Source organism: Pygoscelis adeliae, unplaced genomic scaffold (genome assembly GCF_000699105.1).
Source record: "Pygoscelis adeliae isolate BGI_AS28 unplaced genomic scaffold, ASM69910v1 Scaffold294, whole genome shotgun sequence".
NCBI lineage: Eukaryota > Metazoa > Chordata > Aves > Sphenisciformes > Spheniscidae > Pygoscelis > Pygoscelis adeliae.
The window spans coordinates 3,316,983-3,338,491 of NW_008824722.1; the positions used below are offsets into that span (position 1 = coordinate 3,316,983).

General features: G+C 36.3%; 1 protein-coding gene across 1 annotated transcript in view; it reads right to left on the minus strand.

Moving 5' to 3' along the window:
• Window positions 1-21,509, minus strand: part of CPEB3 (cytoplasmic polyadenylation element binding protein 3) — a 99,782-nt gene that overhangs the window by 11,015 nt on the left and 67,258 nt on the right. Inside the window, 2 exon segments of the mRNA XM_009323264.1 lie at window positions 377-491; window positions 1,775-1,893. Coding sequence (XP_009321539.1) covers window positions 377-491; window positions 1,775-1,893 — 234 coding nt within the window.

Here is a 21,509-nt window from a genome sequence, read left to right on the forward strand (position 1 = left end):
TTTGGAAAGGGGCTGGAAGAAGTTTGTCATCTAGTCAAAGGAGAGGGGAACTTGCCTGCATCTCAGCAAGCAAGTCACTGTTAGGATTAAGATGGTATAAATTACGAAAAATCAGCCAAGTTCTAGAATATTATGCAAACTTGGGGAAAACTGTTTCTACTGAAACTCCTAATTAGTAACCTACTTAAAAGATAAAAAATGTTCACAGTTCATATTTTGTAGACTGGAAGACACTCACTGACTCAGAAAGTGAGCTACAATCTTTGGAAAAGACAGTATATTTTCTGCTCTTTTACATATACTATGTATCTTTTCTCATCTTTTCTGCTTAATCTGGAACCCCCTACTACATGCCCTAAATTTTCCTTTTACTCACCAGCTCGGAGGGGCCGCGGAACTCCTCCAACAAAGATAGTTTTTCTTGGATCCAAAGGCTGAGACCCATCCATCACAAAGTCACTGTCACTCAGGTTCCAAGGTCGAATTTGCACCTGTATTGTTTTTAGTAGAGGAACTTGAGAACTCAATTAAAATTAAGAAACAACTGCCAAGTCTTTCTATAATTAAAAATATAATTTTAACTTAGCAAAAGCAGTAAATCAGTGGTATAACCACCAAAACAATTTGAGAACATAGCTTATCCAAGTGTTCGAAAGAAGGTGGACAATTCGTTTATCACCTCTAGAGGCCAGGCTTGAGTTAAATTTCATCACAGCAAACTCCTACCTCATTAATTCCCTGCCCCTAATCACCATTGTAATAAGAAATCTGTGAAAGGACTTTCAGAACATGTATGTGCAATTACAGTTGCAGTCTGGGCTTCTGGCTTTCCTGTAATCACATACAGTGATCCACAAATTTCAAAGCCCTGATAGGAGTGGAGATAAAGTTAATTTTTGTGCTTGGATACAAAAGGAGTTTTTATAATGTGTGAATGCTCACTTTTGTTAAGCAGCAAGCAACACAGTTGATAAATCTTTAGATTACACAGAAAAAAAACTGCTCAGAAGTTATTTGGATAAAGATGTTCATCCATCCATTTATTGATCCTAGAAATCACGTAAGCACACTCACTGTGCTATAATACTGGGTTGTTCATTTATCTGTGCAAGCTTTTTAACCGTGGTTTTAAGAGGCAGCATGGTTGGGGTTTTTTATTGTTTATAATCTGTATGTATCCATAACCACAAAAGAGACTAGCATTAAAGAATGTTAGAGATGTGAACAATAGAAACAGGTTACCGTATGGCTTCTATTCTGCTATAGCTGTCTGCATAGGGTAAAAAACAAGTCTCTTTTTACCCTGCAGTTTATGTAAGGTAAATGAGACCTAAATTATAAATTGATTAGCTATTGTATAATTAAGAAACCTAATGAAGTACAGGGGATATTTGAAGCTATCTGGATTTTAATTTGGGGGGGGGTGTTAAGTTTCTTCATTTCATTGCATAAGGCTTTCTTTTCTTTCAAACAATATAGAGGGAAGAATTATAATCCGATTGTTTCACCGCTAACATTGTGAAAGGATGCATACTGCTGTGAGATACCAGAAGTACCAAATATAAAAGTTAATTGAACATGGCATTTATCAGAAAGAAGCAAATGTTAAAACCATGTTACGCTGATACAGAAAGTCCATTCAATGTAATAGCAAGGACAGCAACAGGAAATGGACAAGTCAATCAACTGTAGGTATTTCTTTATGTATTAACTGAAAAGAGTAACAGCAAATGGGTTAGCTACCAGCATAAGTGTCATGGCACAAGCTACTTACTGGTTTATCCTTGATTGTGGGACTTGACACACACAGGTAAAGTTTCCCATCTTCTTCCAGACAAGCATCTATCAGAGCTTGTACAGAGCTTTCTTCCTGGAACAGCAGAAAGGCATAACCTTGGAAAGGATAAAGGCACAAGAAAGAAAAACCAGATTAATTTATGAAGCATTTTTTTTTAGAAAGAAAACAAACCCAAGAAGTGAATAAGATATACAAATTACAAATAACTGTTAAGGCTGTTAGTTTGTTTTCATAAACTAAACTCACCTGTATAGATCGCACCCTCATACAGTATTGATTTCAGAATGGAGACAAGAGTGTTTGCTGCATATGAGTATGTTTATTTGATTAATTAATGATTTTGAGCGGTGAGAATATAGGCTGGTGAATAAGGGGTTCTTATCATCCAACAACTGTATCTGAGCTATTTATCAGTGGTATCTGCTGGTATCAGCGATCATCATCTTACAAGGGAGGCACTGGGTTTCTGGTTACTATATACAGTGAATAAATGTTAGAAGAAAGGGTCAAAAAAAAAATGGACAAGTAAACAGATAAATAGACTTCTATGCTCACATACTTAACTATGAAAAACAACGCTCACCTAAAACCAATAAGCATAAGCAAAAAAGAATGGCATGCATTGTGTTTTATTATGAGTCAAAGACCTGCTGTTGTTATTTATATTTAAATAAAGCAGTTCAAAAGGAAGAAAGAAGAAAGCCCCATAAAACTTGCTCCAAGTGATTCAGAACTTTAGGACTTTAAATTAGCCAGTAAAACTAAGTGTGTGTGGCATTCAGTGCTCTTCTGAATGCAGCTGGCAAGAAAGCTTTCTTCAGTCTTTATGTTGTTAAATTTGAATGAAGATTTGACCCAAACAGTCCATGCTTTTGCTACCTTAGAAGTGAAACTAATACAGCACACTCCGCACTAAGCAAAGCCATCTAAAGACTGGCTGCTAGACTTGAATACAGCTGCCCAGTTAAGAGGGCTTTCTATGGAGCATGCATTGCTCTTTTGCTCCATAATCAGTACGACTCAAGTTTTCTCCCTGAATGTGAACGTGTTGGCTTTGACCTTTATAATTTGGCACTTAACGTGTCTTACAGGCTACCTCTTTTCAGAAAATCTGCAGCAATTAGAAGCAGCTGGGGTTTAAGCAGGGACTGCTAGACTTTCTCTGCCTAAGACTCTTGACACAAACTAAGCACCTACACGATGATATACCGTATTTAAATTATGACAACTTTTGATACAGCTTTACACAGTCTATTTGCTATTAATATATAGTAGTGACTTACCCTAATTTTGCACTGAGTATTGAGTGAATAGTATTTGGCATGTCCTTTTTAGAGGAAATACTACACAACTCTGATTCATAAAAAAAATTTTAGACAGACACTGAAAAAGTGTTTTCCTCTAGAGTTATTATCTACCAAATTACCTCTTACCCTACTATCTCTAGTCCTGTGTGACTTCTCAAATAACATTAAATTCTATGCTGTTTGTTTTCAGAGGCCAAGGAAGTTTGCGTTAACAACATAGTTATAGCCCAGAGCACATCTAGAAAGACTGACTTCCCCAAGAAAACAAAATAGTTTTGATCATCAGCAAACCAGGAACTTGCATACCTAGAGTTGGAGTAGATTAAAGATACCAGTCCCAATAAAAAGTGAAATATTTCTTGAGTAAAAACATCGGTTTCCTCTCTAGCAGATATATTTCTCTTAAAACAGTCCCCTAAAGATATAAACACACTTCAACATTTTAGTTTTAGACTTTACAAAACTAATTACATTAACTGAGTATGAAAATAATTAGCTTGCAATCACTATCGTTTTTAGTTTCATTTTATTTTCCATCCATGTGCTTGTTATATCTTCCTCACTCCATACCGCCCCTTCTGATTATATTCAACGATGAGAGCAAAAACTTTATACAAATTAAAGTATCTTTAGTTTAGCAACTTTTTCAGCCTTACAAAATGCCCCAGTAAGAAAACTAGATACTTCGAAAAGACTACCATGGCAACTACACCTCCAAAGCCAACTGATCCCACTTCATGGTTCAGCCCAATCCTTGCCTTATATTTTATATAAATGCATTGTGAGACAAATTCCCAGAAGATGCAGTGCAGATCAGCCCAGTACTATGAAATCCAAATAAGAATACAAGTACATTTATGCATACTTCAAAAGAATGGTTTACAATATATTTAAATAGATTTAAACACTTAGGATTTATCTTCTGACCAGACCGTAAGATTTGAACTCTAAAAAATAGAATTTTGTATATTTCAGACTTTTACAATACTAAACCAGCAAAATATTGGAAATTTCTTTAGCATAAAGTCAAAATGAAAATTGGAAAATGTTTTTTGTGGCTTAATCTGTGGTAGTTGGAGTTGACAGCCATTTGGGGGTACAGTAAATGGTATGATCATAATTTCCCAAACCAGTTAAAATTAACCAAACTTGTTAATTTTCTCTGGCTGCTAGATTACAAGAGCAGTCCAATTTAGTAAGAATTCAGTTTTCTAACCCGGGGCTAGCACCTGCCGTGAAGTTTAGTAAGTTAACACCTCCTCATTTCTCTAGACCTCTGTGACTGTAACACACTCTCCTGCCTGCTAGAGAGTCTCTATGGGCCCTCTGAAGAAAGGCAGGTAAGCAGTTTACAGCAGCAGTCTTCTGTTAATCTAGAAAAGCAAGCAGGCTAGACTAGCATGACATGATGTCCAGCATTACTTCAAAACCTGGTGATTGCACATCTATTCCAATTATTCAAGGACTTTCGGTACTCAAGATTAACAAAGATTACACTGAAATGGAAAATAATTAAAGAACAGGAGTTGAAATAATAGAAGGATCATGTAGAAGCTGATACGGACAAGAAAGATATCTGCCAAAGTTAAAGGTATTTGTAGTCATTTTCTAGAAGCGCACAGGGATGCAAAAACCTTAAATTCAGAAAGGTGCAGCTCCTTCACGTGAGCAGTGGGAAGTGCTAGGCATTGCTATTACTGAAGACTTACCCTCTTGCTCACAGTACCGCTGTTCGTTATGCTTGTTCATCCAAGCAAATACATGCTTCCATGTTAGAACTCTATAGCAGGAGATGCACTCTGAACTCAGATTCCAGTACAAAAAGTGAAATTGGAAAATACACATGCCAAAACTGACATTGCATAAAGAATTACCTCACACTAGATGCAGTTTATAATGAAATAATTTTTTTTGATAGGAAGAAAACACCATTTTTAATAACTTCAGCCACAATTTAAAGAAAAAACAGCATGCCAATCTGTAAATTAACAGTAATTAATTATCTTTTTCTGTCAGCTGTGTTTCAATGCTAAGTTTGGCTATAATTTTATAAAACTCTAAGAGTATTCATTCCTGAAGAGATTCTCAAAAATGTCTACTTCAGGTATTATATCCTGTTCTACTGCGTATTTCTATTCCTTTTTCTACTACACACAATGAGAGATGAGCCTAATCCCCAAAAAGCTTTACTGCACGGCCAGTTGACTTCTAACATTCAGAATGGTCAATTATAGGGGTTTCTAGGTTTAAAGAAACTTAATTCACGTTTAAAGACAGTAGGTGAGGTAGAATTAATAAGATAATCAGTTTCCAAAACAAAAACATTAATCCAAATAACTTGAATTATTTAGCAGATGCTGAAAGTTGCTTCAAATTCCTCAGCATTGTGTGCTTCAGCACGTTCTCCTCTCGGTATATCATGGGTATCGTATGACTTAAAGCATATGGGTATTCTCCAAGAAGTAAGAGATTTGATGAATTTCAAAATGTTAATTCTCTACAGCAGAATCTTGGCAGCATGCTGTGGTAGTATGTTGCAGACAAACTTCAGCAGTGATCCCTTCTTACCTGACCAAACGTTCTAAACGTTTGAGGGCTCAAGGGACTGCTCCTGACTCAGATTCCACAAAGTAAAACAGGTGAGATATTTGAAGACCCAGAAAACAGCAAGGTACCTGACCACAGCTGAATATTCTATATACACAGATATATGGCTTCTCGGCAGAGCAGAAACAATCCAGCTCCTCCTCAGCTGTTGGTACAACAGGTCACTGTAGTGCTGACAATAAACATTGCACTTTGCAATCCACTGGAAAAAGGCAACAACGTATTTTTCTGTAAGAAAAGTCGCTACAACTTTTAAAGGGGTACAGCAGGTTAATTTCCCTAGATTCTGAGGCACAGCCTAGGAGCTCCTCAACCTTGAGCTCAAGGATTCATTATTTTATGGAAAGCAGTACAAGAACTAAGCTCCTTTGTACATGTCCCATTCTGACATCTAAACAGTGACACAATTTCCATATGAAAGGATAATTTAGTCCGGTTGGTCTAATTTCACTTAACCTTGCTGAATACAAACTGGAAAATCTGGCATATACGCTGTGTCCCACAAGCTTGAAACAAGGTTGTCACTTGAAATGCAAGATACACTTGGAACTACCATATAATGTTGCTATAGTCCGGAAAATGCATTTTTGCCAGCCTAGTCAGTCTGGAAAATCTCTATTTCAATTAATATCAACGTAGGCATACCTTCTCTAATGATGGGAACTTTTCTGTATTACTGAAAGCACATTTTGTAATAAGGCTTCAGTGATCTCTTCAAAACAACATGCTAGATGGAAAGCTTATTAAGGTGCTTATTCTGCCTTTCTTATAATAGCAGAATCTTGATATTCATACTTCTATGTTAAAAACTGGCACGTTGGTACAAATTACAGGGAATCATATTGGGAGTTTCAGCTAGAAGTGCATCATGTATGCGTTCTGCCCATCCTTCTTCAATGTAATTAAAGTGAAAATAACTACTCGTGAACCTTTATTAGGGCAGAATGTGTATTAAGTGTATCAGGTGAGGGAGAAAATTAACTTATGCGCCTTGTAGGCACCATTCAACTTAGCAAGCCATAGCTGGTAGAGTTTATTGGAGAAGACTTATCTTCTTGTCTGGACCAAAATATTTCTGAGTTAAAGATGATCCAACTTCATGCCTTTCATGGCTCACCAGGAAAAGACTCACTGCATTTCAGAGCATCCATGAATAAAAGATGTTAAAAAAAAAGAAAAGCAGCTTTCTTTTATTCTTCTAAACCTGGTAACACCTTTCTTGTACAGCTCCATCATTAGGCACAAAGTTTGGTGGAGTGAAATGAAATCGTTGACTGTGTTTTGTAACCCATGGGAGAAGGTAGGAAAGAAGTTTGGTATACTAGAATTTTTACACTCCTTTCAGTTTAAGTGATTAATTACTAATGTTATGAGCGCTAAGGTTGTCTGAACAGTCTCTAGTTACTTAGTGATACAGGAATATTTGAGAAAGGTGCTAATGGAGTAGCTGCACAGATCTCACTTAATGAAGTCTGGAGTGGATTGAATTCAGTCAGAAGTTTTTCTTAGAAATTTCAGTTAATTGTGAATTAGTTCCATCTCTTTAAATTAACTGAAGTTTACCATTTTATGCTCAACTTGTGAATACTAAAAGTAATTCATAAGTTCTTGCATTTGAGAACAGCAATATATAAATTGCTGTTCAAATACGTCAACCATGAGCTGCGTCTTCGGGCACAAAGCCAGCATTTTGGCAGTAAAATGTTATATAACCAAAGGGAAAGATTAACCTATTTCTGGCTCTTGGAATCGGGGCTACTTTTCAAATAAAGAAAAAAATTGTAATGAAGGATTATATAGAAGGTCAAAGAGTATCTGAATATCCATGTCAGAGGTCTGCATATTATCTATTGATCTCCTATGTAATTGATCTCAAATCCGTAATTCCCCAAATTCAGCCCACTTACAAAATCAGCTATCAAAATCATATTCCAAGGGTCATGTGTTTCCAGTTTTATAACACTGATGTTGGGTGGCAGAACTAAGACAACGAAGAGAAGGACTTTCTCTTCTCTTTACATGCTGCATAGCACGTCAGAAAAGTCTTTGGGTAGTCACATGTATTCATTTCATATGCAAAATGGAAAGACTACTTACACTTGAAAAAAGTTAAACTACCTTTGAAGCACGTTTTCTTTCATTCAGTCTTTAAAGTTTAGACAGTGTCTTTTCTGATGTTTTATAGGCTCCAACATCACAATAAAATCTACCATCCATCTAAGATCTCTCACTGAAGTATTTCAATATATATATCTACCTGATATTATTATGTAAAAAATAAGATGGAGTTAAACTGGCAAAGAAAATTAATGTTCTAGTCTCATGTCTTTGGGTTTATTTTTAGATGGTTGAGATGGCTACCTCAAAAGAGTATATTTAAATAGAGTTAATTTTTTCATGAAATATAAATAGCACTTTCTTATTTTATTTTTTTCTGGATTTTTAAAAGTAGTTTTGAATTGAATTACGGTTGTATTTACTAGAACTTTTAGAATAAAATTGTTTTAAAAGCCCACAGCAAAGGAACATTTAGAAACAGTGTGAACCAAATTTCTAAATCAGTTAATGTGATGACAAAGGGTCATTGCTCAAAGTCACCCTTAGTAATCTTATTAGAAGATGCTTTGAACATGAATAAAACACATTTCTAAATCCAAAGATTAAATGACTACTAAAAATTAAACTCATTTTTGAAAAATAAAAATCCGAGGTGTTAAAAAAATGCAGACTTTCTTTTAAACGTTGCAGTGACATGACTGGATTTTCAAAAAACATCAAAGGTTTTAAATACTTAAGAAACCTCAAAATAGAAAGGGCTGTAATCTCACTTAGCTACTGCAGAAGAGTGAAACTATGTATTAGTCAGGGCTGCAAAGATGAATCTCTTTTAGTCAGTCTGATTTTAAATGGCGGTGTACGACCCTGTCGGCTGATTCCTTTCTCTGAAAAACAAAAGGTGTATAAGAAATGTGAAGTTTAGCATCTTACAAGACGACTCCTATTCATTTTTACGTGTTTTTCATGAGTACCAGACTTAAGTCTGAGTAGTCTGATATGTAAGAAATTCCCCATATGCCACATTAAATACAGGTTTTGGGGTAGGTTTTACTTGTTTTTAATTAAAGGTATGTACTTAAAAATAATTGGATCCTGAATCTAAATAGCAATTAAATGAAGCGTACATAGTTAAATGGAAGGCAGGATGCATATCAAGAAAAGTCAGCAAGCAAGCATATCATACGGAAGAGTTGAATGAAAACTGAAGTTCTGTATCAGTAGCTTCTGTAAAATAAATTGCATGCATTCATAATTCCAATTTTACCATTAAATAGTCCACATCACTGAGATTACCAAAAGAATGGAAACTAATATTTAACCCTTACTACTAATGATCTTACCATATCACAAACAACAGAGAAATTAGAAACCTCCTATGTTGTCATAAATATTACGGAGAGTTTTTCCCCACATCTTCAATTTAAATGGAAAAAAAAAAAAAAAAGAAAAAACCACACCCACAGAATGTCTGCTTGCTCCATGAGGACATACATTATTTAGGGGACATTGGAGAGCTGCCCCAATGTCTCCTCTGCACTTCAGTGCTGAATAGGAAGGACAACATTTCGATAGTGCTGTAGTGAATATGTACAGCTAAAGATTTATAAAGTCCTTTCAATTCCAAAACACGCCAAGAAGCAGACAGGATTTGCTAGTCATCACTACTTCACGACTTTCACTGCCTATGGGGAAAAAAACCAGCATACATATACCATCTCAGTTTGTCCTGTATTAAAAATACTCCTACCCACCTACCCACCTGTACTGAAAAAGAAAACATTGAAATGCAGTTTGTTTGGTTTGTTGTTTTTTTTTTTTTAAACTAAAAGAATATTCTACAAGCGTACTAAAGCCTCTCTTTTTATCTGGCATTTTACTTGTACACTAGTGTAAAACATTGCAACAGCAAATTTATAGGGTTGTCTCCTCTTTCAAAGGTCACAGCCATTTTAAAACTTCAGACTGCAACATGATCTATAGCAGCTATAAATCAGAATTAAAGGGTATAAAAACATAGAAGAAAGGCTATAACATACAATTTGGTTTATTGTAGTTGTAAGAGTAGTCACATGAATTAATCATATGACAAAGACTAAATTTTTGATGAGGCAAGAGCTATCTTTGTGAAGTTTACTGGGTCAGCAGCATGAAAACCATGCATTTACATTCATAAATATCAAAAAAGCAAATTCAGAATTGAATTTTTCAATTTTGGTTTTCAAGGGCAATATGAAATGGTGACCGCTCTGGGCAGGGCAGCTCATTGTCATCATCTGGAGCGGGTCAGGTCTGTTGCTGCTGCTTTTACTCTGAACAGATGGCTGAAAAGAGATCAGTTTCCAACTTTGAACAAAACCTGTTACTCTTCTTTGCAAATAAGCCAATTTTCAATTCTACTCCAAGCAACATTAACACAGAAAAATTCTAGATAAATATAAATCATCTGCTTGATTTCAGCTTCTATTTCATGCATACTGTCAGCATGAGGTAAAATAAATTCAACACAAAGATTTTCAGGGGAAGAAAGCAAAGGTCCAAAAATCCAGGCTACCTTTTTGCTGAAGTCAGTTATTTTTAATTACTAAAATTTGATATTGGGGTTTACAATCTATTTAATTTTAAATGATATATTTTTCTTAAAATTTATTTTAAAAGAAGAAAGGAAACAGCACTTACTAGACGTGTGATACACAAACACTTGGGACTGTTGTCAAGAGCTGAATTCAAAGTAAAGAACTTAAATCAAAAAGAGAAGATACCCAGTGCCATTACACAGACGAAGCCAGCAACATATTTCCTGATTTTGTATGATTCTAACTCTCCTGTGAGCAGACAGATAATCTGCGCTTCACAGTGACTGAACTGTGCCTAGAGAGGGACTGAAGCTGTAAGACATTTCTTAAGACAGAACGCAGAGCTTCAGTACTAGGCTTTGACTTCTCTTCTTTTAATTAAGTAGTCAGTTTGTCAATTGCTGCTGTGGTGTGTTGCTGGTTAATAACTGGTTTGAATGTTCACTCACACGTGGATTGTTTTCAGGTTCTAGTTGCTAAAGTTTCTTTTCTATATAGTTAACAAAGACAAGATGCAGCTTGAAAAGCCTTCCTTAGTAACGGAAGGTTTTTCCAAAACTTGACTACTCATAGTTGCAGAACAAATTCTCTCTCAGAAAAAAGAAGTTTCTGGTTAGTGAGAGTATGCATTTTCCTGGGAGACCAGAATGGTATGTTTTACAAAAAAGTTATTGGACTCATCAAATCCTCTAAAACATTGTTTTTCACTTTATTAAACGAAAACGGCACAGCCCTGCATAGCCTCCGTTGGTATACAACAGATTACTGATTATATTGAGGTAGTATAATCATACATCATAGGTCCCAAAACTAGGTAGAATTTGCATGGTATAAAGTAGATAAAAGCTGCCAACCACAGCACTGAAACATCTGAGAGACACACCAGTTCTCAGCTGCTCCTAGCTTTTGAAATCAGAAAGCGGAATATACGCTGCCTTGGGCAGAGGCATCTACGGCATCTTTCATTCCAGTACCCGATGAATGCCCATTGTCAGTCCTAACCTCTGATTTGAGAGAATAGAAGTATAATTTGGGATATTGCCTTTGATAAATTGCTGATTTAGCTATTCAGATGCTATTGCACTAATTTTATATTACCGTATCATTATCATAGGGGTAGAATTGTGTGCATCATCGCAGTGGTTTTAGGAACAGAATATGGAATATTACAAATGTAATGCTTATAGGAATTTATAAAGAGAGCACAAGCTTGTAATGCATGAAATTATTACAACTGATCAGGGGGGCGTGAGTAAGGAACGACTTATTTTTTAGATGACCCTCAGAAACAGTGAATATGCTGCAGTACTAGTATAGAATCTCTCCACCACCCCCAGTCATCTCCTTGAAGTTATTTCAATGATTTGAAAGAAGAATTTGGTGCTTCATAAATTATTAGCAAAACAAGACATAGCACAAGCTATTAGCAAAGCACTAAATATTATCAAGTCCTCGATATCACTATTCAAAGGACTGCTTTTATCCTGGAGCCCGTAATACTTACAGATCAATTAATATATTTCCATTTACAAAACAAAAGAAAAGGCAACATTTAATGAAAGTAGTATTTCGACTGGTAGGGTGGTACACAAATCACAGTAAAGTCTATTTGGCTTTAGCAGTGGTTAATGAGAATCAGACAAATATTTAACTGCTTCCATTTGACAAAAGCCATCTGGTTACCTCCTACAGATAAGTGATGGAAAGCTTTTTCTGTACTTAGGTGTGTTCAAATTCCAGGTAATGCTTTCACTTCTCCACTCTGTTTTTGCCACCTTAAACCTTTTTTTTAGTGTCTTGATCATAGTGGGTTTTGAAAGAAAATTTAGCTAGATATTATGAACTAACAGTCATTCAAATCAGAATTAGCAGCGTTTTCTTTCACATGTGTACTATGAAGTGACAATAGTGAAGAAGGAACATATTTTTCAGTCTGTGTAGGAGTCTTTTAGCCATTATCCTATGCAAAATTTCAGTATAAACAGTAGCTACATAGAATGATTTAATATACTTCATTTTAGCTGAATATCCATTCACTATTTAAATATATCATCAATAAGAGACTTCTCAATTGGAATTCATATTTTCTTCCCCATACAGACATTTCATAGTAGCTACAAATCCAGTGGGAATCTATGCCAGACCGTATTTTTACCTCCTGAGCAGGCCATGTGTGATGTGTAAGCTAGTCAGTGACTCACTTTGATATAAGCAGTATAATATACATGTACGCTCAATTAGTATACCATATATCACAGTCTAATAAATTTCTTTATCATCCACAAAAATGACAAAGAGATGCACACCCCTAAAAATGCATGATTCAGTGCTTTTATTTAGGAAACGTCATGAAGTCAGTCATCAAGCTCTATGTGCTTTTGTTTCTCTAAATACAAAGCTTTCTTTGAAAGAGGATCTGCATCTCGTGAAGTAAGAGCTAAAAACAGTTAAAATTTTGAACTTAACCCTGTCCCTGATTTGGATAGCTGATGATTTGTAAGATTCCTCTTTGATTATTAGAAGACAAATTCATAGGGCTCCTCTTTTCTCTCTGAGATAATCTTTAAGAACATTAAGATTTAAAACCTGTGATCAGAACCAAGTCTAGCTTTATTAAAATTAATTGCCCAATAAATTAAAAAATATTCAATTTGCATGTAAGTTGGTGTCAGTTACCTACATACTACAGAATACCGAATACCCAAGACATGCTCCTAAAAAACTCATAGAAGAATGCATTCTTTAATAAGGACTATCTTTAAGATTTCCTGTTTCTGTCCAAAAAGTGACATCAGTAAACTTGTCTGAAATTTGATTTTTTTTTTTTAGCCACCATCAATTCTTCAGATTACTGCATCATTTAACCAAACATTTGTCTCTTTTCCATTTAAGTCAGAGGTATATTTAGTCTAAATAAGTCAGAATTTCAAGAAGTTTTACTGCAGGTAACAGCTGCACAACAATGAAGAAAAAAATATGGGCACTATACACAGGTAAGTCTTATTGAAAAATCCTAGTCAATTATTTCAGCATCTGCCCAAACAAGTTTACTGCAACAGTTAGTCCAGAAAGTGGATGCTTGGAATTGCTATTTAAACAGAACCTACTGAACTGGGCATCCCCTTGAGACAAGCCTTAAATATCAACTGTGACTTAACTCAATGTAGTCTAATAAAATAGATAGTTCGTGTAAAGTATACGAAATCCCATTGCAATCTTATCCCTTCCTGGCAGTGAGGGAGAGAAAACAGCCTGCCTCTGGCATATGACCACCAGAAAAGCATCTAGATGATTTATGGAAAGACTTTGTTCTGGAAAGAGAAAATTGTGCAACTCCAACACGTGACCTTTAGTTTTCCCTAAAGAGTCAGGAGGCTCATGAAAAAAACTCTATCAGTAGGTATAGATGCGATGCATATGAACTTCAAAACTGGCTTTGCTGGAAGCAGTGGATGTGCCCTAGAATATCTCTCCTCATGTAACATATTACCTAGCCATCAGTTAAAGCAAAACTGAGAGGCATTAGAGACAACTTAATAGAAAAGTGATACGTAGACTGCAGACCATGATATAGGCTTCCAAAGTATGCCTCCTTTAATTGCTACCAACAAATCAATTAGGTCTTTTAGAAACCTGATTTTTTTCTGTGGGAAATTCAAGGCCTTTTGATGATACTGGCCATAAGACTGCTGACCAAGTTATGAGACATCCCGTCTTCTTCCAATAAGCACATAGTCCAACAGAAGAAGTCTAGAATTTAGTGCAGTTTTGAATACAGCAGAACAACCTTCCATATTGACTTTTGTGTTTTAAAAAAGGTATTTTGCCTCTGTCAAAACCTTGTGAACAGCCTCTGAACAGTCATGACTACAAAACTCTTCTAGCAATTTATTACTAATGCTGTAAAATGTAGTTAACATGGTTAATTACAGTCAACCCCCTGATTATATAAACCACTTTTCAATAGATTCAGATATGAAAGAGGCTGGTTGACAGATGCACATCCAGGCTGAAATTGAAAACATCACACAGGATTGTCTTTACAATATTTTTCTGGAAACTCTGGGGACTAGCACATTAGTGAGGAAGAGCATGAAAACAAGTTGTTTCTCTAGCAAATTAGAAGTGCAGCCATGAAAACCTGTAGACTTGTATTCATCTTCAGATGCCAAATACCAAAACCTTCATTTTCATGTGGCTAACAAGTAAGTCTGACAGTAAAATCTATCATATTAGCAACATGCACTGGAAAAGCTACTCTAGGACTATCACAGCCCTTGAACTCTCACTTTTGAGGCAACAGAACTTTTCCTGCTTAAATAATCTGCTTAAGCAATAAAGAGGAACCTAGGTGATGGAGAGCTACTGAATTTATTTCCTGTATGACACATTAGCCCCAAATGTGTATTACTTCTTCAAAAAACAGAAAAGATAGTCCTTTATTTGTATATTGTACACATATAGCATATTACAGTACACAGGCATCGTATTATCCAGTGTGATTAGACTGTTGATCCTAAAAATGTTATTTATCTGAACAGAAGAACTACCAAAAATGCCAGGACACTGGTGAGTAACCAAGAATCTGTTGAGGATATACTCCAGCCTATCAGAGATATCTTAAGAACTTTGAAGTCTTTGGAGGAAGGGAAAAAAAAAAAAGAAGAAAAAAAAAGTCTACACATAGACAAGTGTCCTGTAGTCCAAAAGTCAACTACAATTTCTTGAGAACATGACAAAAAAATCCACCACAAAAAACAAAAACATAAATGAGGGATAAATTTATTGATAGGACAGAGATCTAAATTTGGACAAGAGCCTTCTTTTGTGTAATAGGCAGAAAATAATTTGATTTGGTCCCGTTACATAAAATCTCACAAGAGATTACTCCACTTAGGAGAATGTCTTACAGAGTGTTATCAAGCATGTAGTGTTGCAAGATTGATTCTTACAGAAGAATAATTGAGAATAACTGAGAGCCACTATCAGTAATTGCAGCCCAACATCTGCCCCTCCCAACCCCACACCTCAGAAACAGTCCTGAAAAGGAGCCAATCCAGTAATTGTGGGGATTACATCAAATTTGTCGTGTCTTGATTGGAAAAAGCTTTCTGACACCACGGAAGGAGAATAAAGAAGAGAGGGAAGTAGGCAGAAAGGGAAAAACTGGTTTCTGAAAAGTAAGATTTTTCTCATAGGAACATTCGGTTTACAATAATGAGGAAGACAGAAGCTGCTGGGGTTGGATTTACTCTGCGTTATGACTTTGTACTAGAACCCAGAAACCCAAGTTTCATTCTTGAATTCTACACTACCCATCCTTTCTAAACTTGCACAGTCCTGGCTCTCAAAATAAGGTTTTCAGTAATAACCTAAACTACATTAGGAATATTTGGCTACAATCATTACATTCTTCTCATAATAAATAGCCTTTATTTACTTATTTGGTTACTGTAGTCATAAGCAACTAGTAAGACTGACAGAAACACCTTTACTACCAAATTCTGTGGAGACTCTGAATGCTGAGCCCCTTCTGAAGAGACCTGGTCATTCCTTAGGCATCAGAAGTTGCTGACTGAAGAACGGTCAACAAATGCTTGCTAAAAAATTGTGGTTTCTTCAGCGTTAAAAAAATTCTCTTGCAACCTAGCAATTCTGAAAGGAAATAGCATTTGTTGAAAGCAACAGGAAAGCTAGGAGAGAATAATTCTGCAAAGCTACTTCAGAATCAGATTTGTTCTGCCTAGGCTTGATTGCTCAAAAATATTTTTATATTTTGCCTCATCAGATTCTTGTTTACCCCTAGGAAAAAAAATTGCAAATGGCACAGTTTTAGGGACAGAGATTCTCTTATATGAAGCAAGCTCCTTGAATGTTCTTTGATAACTCGCATAGCAGTCTCAAAGACAAACATTTTAAAAACATCATTATCAGTGCACCACCACAGGAAATAGCGTGAAGAGCTTTACAAAGGGAGGCTTAAACAAAAGTCATTGAAAACCTAGAAGAAAATTCTATACAAAAACAACCTCAAGTCACACAGCTACAGAGGAGCAGATTAGTATGTACTGCATTTTGCTACCACGCGTTTTGTGAATTGCATTGATTGAGGATTATGCTGCCCTGCTGTGGGAAGACACAGGGACTACAAATTATATATGTGGCCTCAGATTTCAGTGGGTAAAAGACTGATATTGTGCATGTGTGTGTTGGAACATACGTAAACAAAGTTTCAAAAAGATCTTGCATCACTATTTGCCATACAATGTATTTCTCAATAAGGAATGTCAGTTTCCATTCTAGCAAATATTATGATCTCTGACTTCAGTTTTTAAAATATAACAATTGGCTAAGCATTTTATGCTGGACTTTGGTGGTATGGTATTAGATCATTTAAGCCAAAGCAATTAGTTTCGGTACAACAGATTGCTGTATTCGGACAAACCAGATACCTTCTCGTGAATATGGCTGATGAAATTAGAATTATGACTCCGTACTTCCTCCTTGGAACCGTTCATTCTTGTTCCTCTGGCAGAAGCTACTGTTGCCACTGCAGTGGCAATGGAATTAACCATGCAAATAGTCCTCATCCATGAAATCAAGGTCAGAAGACTACCAGCAACACTGTTCCCATCTAACGTTACCTCAGAGATCATCAGGAAGGCTCATACAGTCTGTCCCACCAGTTTTAAATTAAAGCATGAGAATCACTTCACAATGCTACTTTGTGCAACTTTGCATACGCTATTTTCTTCTTCACGAGATCTTGTTCACCCTTAGTGTCCCCTGTGGAGCAGTAGGGACACGTGTGCTTATTTTTATGAAATAACAGAACAACTAACTGAAGAACAGGGAAAACACAAGAGGTGCAGACTGCTGCACCACACAGCTAAATCAACTGTAAAGCCAAAGCATTCCTCCCATTCCAAACCCATCCTATTTCCAAGCTCTGCCATGCTTCATTTTCTCACTCTATATCTCTATCCAAACATCAGTCCTCCTAAATGAAAAGAAACAGAGGAAGACTTTTGCATAATTTTTGTCATTTTAAAATATGTTGTGCAGTTTTTAGTGATTGCTAGAAAAATCATAGTTATCACAAAGAAAAATCAGTAAAGACTTTTTAAAAAGTTGTTTTAAAGCTAGCAATCTGTTAAAAAGACCTAAAAGAATGTTTTCGAAACAGTTGGCACCATCTGTTTAACAAAAAAAAGGAAAAAAATGACTGTAGTTAGCATAAGCATTAACTCAGCAGACCAGCAAATAAGTTAAAAAACCCATCAATTTATATTTCAGTAAAATATGAAATATCTGGATTTTGCCAGAGTGAAATAGACTGTGTCATGGTAATGTGTAACTACATTTAGTAACATTCTTTAGTGCATATTTCATTATTTCTCAACATCTCATAGGTACTCAAAAAATACTTAGCCACAAACCACATTTAATTCCCAAAACTCTGTGGTGAAAGCCAAGTAAACACATTACAAACTGGGCATCTGCTTACCCAAGACCAACACGTGGCCTTTATAATTTTGCCAGTTCTGTTACTAACATATCCAAACAGATGCCAAAGGAAGTCATCCAAAGACTTTTCAGGCAACGGGAATGAACTGGCTTTATTTGGAAGCAAAGCATTAAAATCACCTCATGGATGACACAAACATAAAAACACGGTGCTAAGCTTTACAATGCATAGGAGAGGTAAAAGGAAATGTTAAGGCAATAATACGGATGCTCAGAACTAGAAATAGCAACCTCTTACACGCATTGTCAGCTGTTAGCAGCTCCTCTTGCCTGAGTGCATAATATACACTTTCAGTGAAAAAACAACTGGGTGCCACCAGACCCTCTTCTCTCAGCAACCTAAATATTGAGTTCGCTGGCGACCAATGCATCCTGTAAAGGCTATTTGATCTATCAGATGATTTTGGTTTTGTTATTATAACAACCAAAACTCAACCATTGACCAAGCCAGATGGCTGTCCCAAACACGTGCTCACACTGTATTCTGTGATGTCAGGCAAGATTCAGTAAGGGTAACGAAAACCTAGAATATCTGGGAAAAGAGAAAAACCTGGATAATATAGTTAGTATAGATGTGTTTGAGGAATATGGTCCAGACACATCCACATTGATCTGCGATCCCGCAAGGTCCAAAATCATAACATTGGCATTGCACTGAAATAAGCCTCGTGTAACTCACCATGCTGAAGATTGCAGTTCAGCATATTTCACACACAACCAGTTTATGTCCATCAGGTCCAGCACTAAAACTGAGGTAATATGCCTAAGCGGACCTGTGGTGACACCATCCTGCTCAGGATGCCAAATCCAGGAAAACCTTCTTTGTTCAAGCTCAGTGCTGCAGGTATGTTTCTGGACCCCAGCTAGTCCTGAAAACAGCTTACATGCCACTGCACCTAAGCTAGTCAACCATACTAACTAATAAATTAGCTAATAAGGCTTGCTAGAACTAACTACACATCTATGGCCTGACTTGCCCACTAAACTAACTAGATAAAGCTGTCAGGGGATGGTGGGGTGGTGGTGGTGGAGGTCACTAGACTGTGAGCAACATTTTATTTTAAGCTTTCAGATTTCATGCTTGATCAGATTAGCCATGGCTAATAGTTTCTGCAGCCTTTTGTTCCTAGTCCTAAGAATATCAACAAAGTGCTCCTAATATAGTGTAACTATAGGGAGATCATATATTGCACCAATATAGTAAACATTCCGCAAATTCAATAAATTATACCAGCAAGTAGATACTGGAAGTCTGTATTAATACACTCAGGACTGCGAGGGATGCGATCACTTGGATGTAACTATGAAGACAGAAAACCATGACGTAAAACTGCCCCAGTGTAAAACTCGGCTGACCCATGGCATCAACTACCGATGTTGTCTGCTCCAAACCTCTAACTGAATGCTTATCAAAGCAAACAAACAAAAAATATTGAACTTTGTTATAAGTCCAGACACTGCCCACTGGTCTGACCTTACAGACATGAAGGAGTGATGAAAAAGGCTATCCGTCAAGAGGACACTAAAGTCTGTCTGGAGGTGATGGCTGATTTTCAGAAAGAGCAGGGTTCAATTTTACTGCCAGTGGGGCACATTCAAGTAGGTGCGAGAAGCCTTGGAGGTCAGGCTTTATTAATGTGTGAACAAATATTAGCCTTCACATCATCCCCACTGCCTTCCAACAATGCATTTTTCTTGTCTGCCTTTGAGATTGCTAGCACACAAAAAACAACTCATTCCCTCCTCTATAATTTAATTTGTCTTTTTTTTAGGGGGACACACATTTTTTCCATTTGAAAGAATCGTATTCAAAATGTCAGAGAATTTACAGACTAGCAATGCAACATGGAAGAGAAGATATCTAGAAAAAGGAAGGGAGAAAACATTTGAATTCATGAGTATTTGACAGCTGAGTAAGTCATGTCACTGAATTTTGTACCAAGCATAATTTCAAATATCTCTTTTCATTTCACTCTATTTTTTAAAGAAATGCCTGATAATGCATCAAAACAGCTTAAAATAAAAAAGTAAAAAAAAAAAAAGACAATTTTAGTTCTAAAGGAACTTCTAATGAAAAACAGCAGTGGAGACATTTTGTTGTGGTACTTCTCTCAATGATTGCATAACAACTTTGGAAAAAATGTACTCTTTATATAGAAAATACACCAAAAAGCTGTGAAAAAAATTATAATACACATTCAAACTTTACCCTTTGACTCCTGGTAATAACATTCTGTCTTCTATGCAGATGCTGCCTATATGGGATCACAGTAAGTCAAGTACATTTGACCTACCGAGCTTAACGTGACTGTAAGTGAATCTCAAAGACAGGAATGCAGGATGTATGATGCTGCAGCCCTGATTGATAACTAAGAAGTCAGTTATAAATAAATCTGGAACAGTTGGGATTGAGTGTTGTTTAGCACTTTCAGACAGACATTCAGGGCAACTGGCAGGGGCTTTGAAAGCTGTTTCCTACATTAGAATCATGACAAAAATAGAAGTGAGGCTGCATTCCCTTGTCTTCTGCTAAAATAGATCTTACTCAAAAACATTTTTACAAGTTTGGCGAGGCATAACTAGTCCACTGTCAGATACAGAACAAAATCATAATTGAAGTCCCATGTTGATCTACCATGAATACTTACTGAATTAATAAGAACACACACACACAAAAAAAGTGGAGAGTATTAGGAGATATTAGGGACAAGGAGAAGCTGGTTTTACTACTTTTTTTTTTTTTTAACTTGTAAGTGACGGTACAATCAGAATTCACTAGCCAGGAAGACCCTAAAGACCTTTAAATATAAAATAAAAAGGGAAAATCATATATTTTACCAACTGTCCTTAGGAATATATTAGATTTTGGGAGGTTTGGGGTGTTTTGTTGCTGGTTTTGGGTTTTTTTGTTTGTTTAGGTTATTTTTAAATTCAAGAACAGATGTTGCATAATAACTAGTGACAGCAAGGCTGAGTTGTGAGAATGGAATGGGAAAGAGGGAGCACGTATGGGTTTTTGTTCTGTTTTTAAGTGCCCCAAATACTGTTTACAGGGCAAGCATTTGTCACAGAGTTATCTCACCTCCAGCACTTAAGCTTCCAGATAAATTAAATTGGCTTTTATTTGTGTGTTTTTTACAGTCAAAATATATCTATCAAAATATTGTAGGATTAGCTAGTTCACTGACTGAACAGCCCATTGTTCTGCCAAAATAATCAGTGGCCTTAATGAGCAATTAAGAGCTTTCAGGGTCAGTGAGAGCAGAAAATCTTAACATATAGGTCAGAAATTCTGCGTATAACTTCATGCTACTGTTTCAGATCATGAGTGAACTCCCAAACTATATGCAAGAGGCACGTGTGACTGAGAATAGAATGTATATAGCATAATACAAACTCATAGGAGAGACAAGGATACAATAAGAGCAATGTGATTTAGCCAAGTAACTTTCCCAAACAGGTTTCCCGTAAACTGTTCTTTCTCAACCAAAACAGGTCTGCACAGTGTTTTGCTGACAGATATGAAATTGCCCAACCTGCACACACTCTAAACCACCCTGAACCGAATCAGCTCCAACCTAGAAGCTCTTGGCGCGTGATGCCAGCCTGCCCTCTCTTAGCAGAGCTCGTTGCTGCGGG